This window comes from Poromitra crassiceps, assembly GCF_964638095.1.
Source record: "Poromitra crassiceps genome assembly, chromosome: 30".
Lineage (NCBI taxonomy): Eukaryota > Metazoa > Chordata > Actinopteri > Beryciformes > Melamphaidae > Poromitra > Poromitra crassiceps.
In genome coordinates this window covers 5578452-5587083 of record NC_139652.1, presented here as the reverse complement: position 1 = coordinate 5587083, position 8632 = coordinate 5578452, and the positions used below count along the sequence as shown (strand labels likewise).

The window sequence follows — 8632 nt, the reverse complement described above, 5'->3', positions numbered from 1 at the left end:
TCCCACTAGAATCCACAAACTAGTGGCATTTTCTTCAGTCTAAAGGTTTCCAAGCCGGGCCATTTACCCGATTGAGCGACCCTGCAAGTGAGGTGGGTTTTTACGCGGTGGCTCTGCTCCGACTGGGGATATAAATCTTGGCGGTGGTCCAACCCGTGATTTTCCGTGACTTGCCGCCCCTTTTCCAGCGTGACTCAATGACATTCAGTTGTTCCCACAGGCTGAAATTCGACTTTCTTGCCGAGAGAAAAGTGTCTCTCGTCTTCATGCACGAGTGCACCCCACAAAGCTCACAGACCAACCCCAGGCACATAGACTGCGTCAAGTCAGCCAGAATGTAAGTAGGTCGTCCGCTTTAGCTCTTTCAAAATAAAGCCCTCGTTGTAACGTTCACATTTTGAGTAATGCTTTACAGCTTCACTATTATGTAATCTTAACATCAAAAGGAGTATTTTGATACAATGTTTGCTGATTCGTTTGATGAAACACCTTTTTCTCCTCCAACGTGCATCAGTGAGGCTATTTACTTCGGAGGTACACGTAAAGAGGGCTAAATAATGTTTGGCAAGGGAAAATTCTGAAATTTGAGTCGTGATAATGACTACAGAACAATATGTGTCGTGAGGCTAAACCAGTTGAGAACCACTGATATAAACTGTACTGTAAACATGTTATATACTGAGAGACAGCAGCTGTAACAGCAGCTGATCTGAGTCTTGACTCTCGTGTCAAATCTACTATAATGCACTTATACAATCTTTTGACTCCAAGCTAGGGATGTCGACGGTTAACCGTTAACCGGTTAACCGCCGACAACGTCATTGGTCGGTTAAGCATGTCGGTCAAACGGTTAATTTGCATATTAAATTGGCATACAACGTGTTGCCAATATGGTGTTTTTTTTCCCTCCTTCGCGGTAAGCAACAATGTTAACTAGCCTAAGTAGTTACTGTAGCAGCATTATATAGGAATTAAAAGCTCCTGCCACTGCCAGAACAACATTCATTTAGAGAAAGGCTTTTCCAAATGGAAAAGCAGTGTGCACTGCCACTGTCCGCCTCTCCCCCCGCGTGCGAGATGTGCTCTGTGATAAACTCAGCTCCACACATGCGCCACACCCCCGCCTCCCCTCTGCTTTGACCAGACGGGAGAAGACGCCCTGCCCTGTGCAGAGTCAGACTACAGCGAGCCAGTCAGTCATGCTCCTTCTGTGTTTCAGCCGCTGTCATGAGACCATGAGGTTACTTTCAATGACGCGTTTCAAAACAAGCTGCGTCTTCCACATCGATTCACTGAGGAATCCACACTTTTACCGTAAATTGAGTTCTCTCCGGGTCTGTCTGTCTCTCAGGTGTAATAATCCCACAACGATTACAGCAAGAGTGAGAATGCTCTTCTAAACACATCGGCTATTAATATATAATTATTTCTCTGCATCTCATATTAGATCGGTAAAAAGTTTGGACAGCCTGCCTCATTTGTTCATCCTCCCGAGTCCCGCAATGCTGACAGCCGTCAGCGTGCGGACTTGCTGCACTCGTCGTCATGTCGTGCAGCCGGACACACAGAGAGCATACAGCCCTCGTCGCAGATAAAGAGAGAGAGGGAGAAGCGTGGAGAGAGAAGCAAACTATTTTTTTGCACATCTCAAAAGCAGGTAAACCACTGTTGAATTAGTGAGAATGTCAGAAGGAGAGAGCAATAAGCGCTTCGTCAGTGCGCCCTGCAGCGTGAAGGCTTGGGGCGGTGTCTTGATGTGCTATTCAAAGTGGAAATTCGTTCAATTAGCGACACGTTTCGTTCTGAGCTTTTAAAATTAGTTTCTGCTGGTTTTATTAGACTATTTACGACACATGCAGTAAGATAATTCATTTAAGAATTGTGAGCGTGAGTATGGGTTTTTTCCCTCCGTATTTCCCCCTTCTGCAAATGCGTGCAGCTCCTCATAGCCTATCCGAGGAATGTTTTTGTTTAGATGGCTGGAGGATTTAACTTGTCTTCTCGTTTTGTTAATGTGTTTTTTTCTGCTTGTAGATGTAAAAATAAACGCTTTCTACTGAAAAAAAATCAAGCATTTGGTAGGCCTAAGGTTTAATGGGGCACAGACAGTAAAATAGCGCATTTTAATCTTCTCGGTTAACCGACAGTTGTCGGCTAATGAGTGTCGGTTGTCGGTCAAGAAAAATTATGATTTTCGACATCCCTACTCCAAGCCATTTAGGTAAATGTTAATAAAGCAGTATTAAATCAAAGCTGTTTTGATGACCTGTCACACCTTCATCTCACAGATCCACTTGTTAACTTTGTCACATGACTGGTCAGTCCATCCGTATGATGCTAACTGAGCACAGTCCCTGTTGTTATTATTGCCAGGCTGCCCCGGTCCCCAGTACCTGAAACACAGGAAGACAAGGAGTCAAAGCCTGTAGCAGTGTTTCCCATACATAAAGGAATTTGTGGCGGGCCGCCACAATAATATTTTGACCGCCACAATAAGATGTTGACAAAAAAAAAAAAAAAAAAAAATATATATATATATATATATATATATATATATATATATATATATATATATATATATATATATATATATTTTTTTTTTTACAGTGCACCTGAACGCAACATGCAAGATATCGGCTGAATAAGTGTCCAATAAATATGAATATATAGGATATAATATATAGGAATATGGAATATCTTTCAATAATCTATGATTTAGCTGCTAAATTGTCAAATACCGCCATCTGCTCGCTACCCAGGCACTTGTGTATGTACTTAACCTAACTAACTTAACCTAACTAACTATCCGGTGTGCACAACACTGTCAGCCTAAACTCCGGCTGACACCCCAAAAACCTACAATCCGCTACAGAAAAATGTATATTGTTTGTTTATTAACTGGCCCCTCGCCTTCTATCATTTCACGAAAGTGGCAAAGCAAGTTGAGTATCCCTGACCTATAGGGAGAAATTTAGTTTGTCATTGTAAACCCACAGCACAGTAATGATGACATGTTCTTCATAGATCTAGCCTTTTAATGTTGCTCTTAAGCTTTCTCAAAGTACACCAAATTCATGCATTTTACTTTAAAATGTTTAAAAAAATCTTGCGGGGGGGGCATGCCCCCGCACCCCCCTAGGGGGTCTGCGGTCCCCCACCACAAATTCTATAAATCCTGTGGGAAACACTGCTGTAGTGAAGACATCATCCATACTGTAAACAGTGACTCTGAAGTCTCACACCAATGAGTCAGAACAAATGTGATCAGATCTTACGCTGTGGTCAGAGGTGATCCATCCACCCATCTCCAGGTCCCTTCTTCATCTCTGTCTGTCAGACCAATCCACACGATCCTGTATAGTTCAACCAGGAAGCCCTGTTTGTGGAGACACAATTAGAGTGTTCATGCACACGTGCACACGCAAGCTAACCACCCACCCATCCACTCACGCACGCACGCGCACACACACGCGCACACACACACACACACACACACACACACACACACACACACACACACACACACACACACACACACACACACCTGTTCCTCTTTGCTGTTGATGATCACCAGATCAGCTCCTCTCTTCAGACAGTCCTGCCTGCTCTCTTCCCAGGTTTTCAGCTCATCAGAGACGTAGTACCACGAGTCAAATCTAGTCCAACAATTAGACCTTTGGGCTGCGACAAATCAACACAACAAAACAAAACAAAAGGTGTTAAATGATCACACTCACGCATAAAATAATATGTGAACTGCTTTCACCCGTGCTTTAATGATATCATTTAACTTATGATCAAAATGTACTCACTCTGTGAACAGAAATTATCTCCCAGGATGTTGCAACGGGTCTGTAACTTGTCTCTCTCTCCGGTCAGGCTGTTGAAACTGGTCTGTAACTGGTCTCTCTCTCCGGTCAGGCTGTTGTAACGGGTCTGTAACTGGTCTCTCTGTTTCTGGAACTCGTCTCTCTGTTTAGTCATGCTGTTGTAATTGGTCTGTAACTGGTCTCTCTCCTTAGTCAGGCCGTTGTAACTTGTCTGTAACTGGTCTCTCTTCTTTGTCAGGATGTTGTTACTGGTCTGTAACTGGTCTCTCTCTCTGGTCAGACTGTTGCAACGGGTCACATCTCTCTCTTTAGTCAGGTTGTAACTGGTCTGCAACTGGTCTCTCTCTCTGGTCATGCTGTTGTAATTGGTCTGTAACTGGTCTCTCTCCTTAGTCAGGCCGTTGTAACTTGTCTGTAACTGGTCTCTCTCCTTTGTCAGGATGTTGTTACTGGTCTGTAACTGGTCTCTCTCTCTGGTCAGACTGTTGCAACGGGTCAGGTCTCTCTCTTTAGTCAGGTTGTTGTAACTGGTCTGTAACTGGTCTCTCTCTCTGGTCAGGCTGTTGTAACTGGTCTGTAACTGGTCTCTCTCTCTGGTCAAGCTGTTGTAACTGGTCTGTAACTGGTCTCTCTCCATCTTCAGCAGCTCAAGCTTCTGCACATCTGAATTATCTGAAAGCAGTTGTCAGAGAAAACCATGTTCCTTGAATGAGTCCTTCTAGGTTGAAGGAATTGAGATATCTGCTGCTCATGGCAGTGACCAAACATAAGGAATTGAAAATAGAAAGACACTCACGCACGATGAGACGCAGAGAGACGTTGAGAGCAGCTTGTGTAGCACACAGCAGCCCAAAGCTCACCAAGACCAGCTTGTAAACGTTTCCCTCTGCAGAACAAACATTCACATGTAGGACACAGGGATTCCGTTAGCCGGCAATTGCCGGCTTTTAGCCGGTATTTGTTCCCGCGGGCCAGTAAATTAAGAGGTCGCCGGCTCAAGTAGCCGGTTGGAAATATGCCAAATAATAGCCTAATATTGTGTTGTGTGATCTAAGTGATGTTGCCAATTCATAGCTTTCAAGGGGCCTTACGTGCTGCCGGGAACGCCCACCTGGCGGTCAAAAAAAAAACTTGTTCATTCCGCTGCCGCCGAGTCACTAGTTTCTCACGCTGTTTGTTCAGCCAAAATGCCGGATACCTGTTGTGCTATCGGTTGCACTAACCGACGAGGAGACACGCCTGGCTTGTGCTTTTACAGAATGCCGTCGGAGAAATAAAACTCTGAAAGGAGGAGGTTGTGGATTTGTGCAATTAGACGTGGTTCAGTCGCTGGGGAGGGCAAATGGCTACCATCAAAGTACACACGTCTTTGCGGCCAACATTTCATCAAAGGTAAGCTCAAGTAACGTTAACGGGGTATTTTAATCATTATTGTAACGTTACTTGAGCTTACCTTTGATGAAATGTTGGCCGCAAAGACGTGTGTACAAACGGCTGAACAAACACAGCGTGAGAAACTAGTCGACGCGGCTGGCAGCGAATGAACAAGTTTGTTTTTTGACCGGCAGGTGGGCGTTCCCGGCAGCACGTAACGCCCCTTGAAAGCTATGAATAGGCTACAACTTAAATATAGACTTGTATATATAGTAGGGCTGGGTCGGTTTGAAAATTTTAAAACCGGTTCGATATTGCCGTCTAAACCAGATCGAACCGGTATACCGATTTTTTTGTAATTAAATTTTTTTTTTTTTTTTTTTTAACACATTCACTGCCAGCCGTTTTTTTTTTTACTGTAGGTAGGTTCTGCCAGAGGGTTTTTTTGAGGATTCTGGCTCATCTTTCAAGACCCGAGGATTCTTTTCTGCTAAGATTTTGTGAACACACAATATCTCAAAAGAACTAATAGAATGTGTGCTTTCTCTGTCTAAAAGAGTTAGTTTGTAGAGTTAGTAGTTATGTAAGCATTAGCAGTTGAATACAGCATGGTTTCAGCGTCTGAAAAATTATTTTGAGATAAACGGCTTTTTGTGAAATTCGATAGAACAGTCACTTTAACCATTCATTTTTGGCATCAGTAAGACGTCAGACATCTAAACAATAGTTTTGAACAGTAATTTCCTCCATAACAGCAGGAAACACCCCTTTCCTTCAAACTCCTCCCTCCGTGTGTGTTCTTGGCTGCAGCGAGCGTGTCTGTAACCTCGCGTCACCAGCTCACTGCTTTGCTGCTGCTGTGCCTGTCTGCCTGGCGGCCGCTGTGCAAGTCTGGATCGGCTCGCTCGTTTCTTGTGGTTTGTGTTGAGAGCTTTGATGAAGCTTTTGCGATTCTGGTCTTATTTATGCTGCGTGTTTCAAAGTGTGTTCCACCCGTAATCTATTATGCAAATTTGGAATCCCGCACTGCCAGCAATCAGCGCGAAAACGAAAGCGTTTTCCCCCATCCATTTTCATGAGAATGGCTTCCTCACACATGCTTTTTGCTTGCCTTACTCTAGTCTGGGAGAGCACTGTCGCCACTTAGTGGGTCCGTGGAATGGGTTGTACACGTTCGCTGGCTTCAATATTTTTATAGGAGACGGGAGCGTTGATCCACGTCCCACCGTCAAATTTTTTTTTTTTTTTTTTAAGCCGAGATAACTCGTCATTGGCAGTGAACCGTTGGATTCTGTAAGCCGAGATATCTCGTCAATGGCAGTGAACGTGTTAAGCAGGGCTCCCGAGTGTGGCCCATAACTGTCTGTAGTGCAACTTCAGTCCACCTGATAGCGATAATACACCTCTAAGCTGGTATTGTCAACCAGCAATGATACTGAATAAAAAGAAGCAGGACACCTGTGTAACAAACACACCCTGTATTTATTTCTCATAACTATTCAGCTCAACTTTTCTTCTAAACATCAAAATAATAAATGAAATAAGACTTCTGCCTATAGTGCAACTTGAGAAAAGGCTAATAAAAACACAAGCAGTGCAATCAGAATGGATTGGCTTACAGCTGAGCTGCCTTATAAACTTCAAAACTCACAAATTCACACAATATAGGGCCTAGGCATGGGTCGGTTTCAACATTTTGAAACCGGTTCGATATTCCCCCAAAAAACGTATCAAAGCGACTGCAGTTGGTGGCGATAATGCACCTCTAAGCTGGTATGCTGCCAACCAGCACGAACACTGAATACAAATAAGCAGAACCTTTTAACTGTAACAACACACTGTTTTTATTTCTCATAACTATTCAGCTTAACTTTTCTTCAAACATCAACATAATAAACAAAATAAGACTTTTGCCTTCTAGTGCAACTTGAGAAGAGGCTAATACGAACAATAGTGCAATCAGAATGGACTGGCAAAAAAAAAAAAAAAGGGGTTTTCGGTTCGCACGTGATCAAACCGGTTTGGGCTCGTACACCGAACCGAACCGGTAAAACCGGAAATCGACCCATGCCTAATATATAGCCTTATATATTTTCGCCCCGCTGTTATGTGGAGTCGGTGTTTGGTGAAAAAAGGAAAAATCTAGCCGACGCTGTCTCTTTAACTGTAGTCCGCCATTCAGCATCCGCACACTGTGCAGCATCCCGCGAGGAGATCAAAATGGCAGAGCAGACATAGCTGGGCAAGTTCTTTTTTAAACGTAATGATGGTGCAATTCTACTTCAGCCGAGGCCAGAAAGATGACAGAAAAGCATAATCTCCTGCTACTCCTGAGAAGAAGAGGAAACACTGCGCCTGCCGCCAAAGGCAAAAAAGGCAAAATATTTAACCCAGAATGACAGAAGTTCCCACACGTGAAAATGTGGACGGAAAAGATAAAATATTCTGCACCATCTGTGAAAAGGTGGGTGAGAAAAACGGCTTCACTAAAGGCTCTATCAATCTGAAAGAATCTGCGCACCACACATCAGCTTATTTAACAGCAAAGCGCCATAAAACAGCACACTAAAGCCACCAAGTCGAGTAAAGAAGACGCCCTTATATCGATAAAATACATTTCTTGGATGCTTGCATCATAGCCTTCGTTTTTGTGTTTTATTGCTGTTTAAATGTTATTTCTGAACGTAAATTCAAACCCGAACCAAATTAATTAATTAACGAGCGGTGAGGCTCACCTCGCTCCCTTTGCACTGCAAGCACAGACCGCAGTGCATAGATAATTATTTTTGAAATAAACAGCCAACAAAAATTATTTTAAAATTAAAATTTTGTTTGCTAAAAATATTAAATCAATCTTTTTTCCAATAGCTACATTTTGACTGGGCCGGTAAATATTATATAAGGCCGGAATTTTGGAACGATACCGGCTGCATTGGCCGGCCAGAAAAAAATCCTAGCGGAATCCCTGGTAGGACTGCAGCTCACAATAACATTTCAACTGCTTACTGCTGTTGAATCAAGGAATGTAAGAAGGATGTATCAAGGAAATGTGACATCTTCAAATGATCTTCCCATATTTTACTTACCATGTCTGTTGGCTACCCGCTGACGCCTCTCAGCAGAATTAGCCGTCACGAGAGGATCGTCGTTGAGCTCAGTTATTTCAAGTTCCTCTCGTCGTCGGGCAGCAGACCTCGCCATTGCTGCATCTCTCTCTGCTTGTGACTTCTGCATTTGTTCTTTGACTCTATATACGTTAGACAACTCTGTCAGCCTTTTGAGGAAATCACACATCTAGACCCCATAGGCAGGGCAGTTATGGGTCAATCACACCTCTAGATCACGCTAAAGCAGGGCCGTTTGTCTCCAACACACATGCCACAGCTTATATATACATGCATGTAATAATGTGAGTCTACAGTACAGTA

At 43.4% G+C, this 8632-nt stretch overlaps 1 protein-coding gene across 1 annotated transcript; it reads right to left on the bottom strand.

Annotated features, from left to right (window-relative positions):
* Positions 1-480: 480 nt before the first annotated feature.
* On the bottom strand, positions 481-8417 carry LOC310800557 (uncharacterized protein). Its single transcript, XM_083663172.1, has 6 exons — positions 8291-8417; positions 4627-4716; positions 3813-4502; positions 3545-3681; positions 3276-3376; positions 481-2393 (listed from the first exon to the last, which is right to left on the bottom strand). The coding sequence occupies exons 1-6, from the start codon at positions 8403-8405 to the stop codon at positions 2270-2272; spliced, it is 1257 nt and encodes a 418-aa protein (XP_083519298.1). The 5' UTR covers positions 8406-8417; the 3' UTR covers positions 481-2269.
* Positions 8418-8632: the final 215 nt, after the last annotated feature.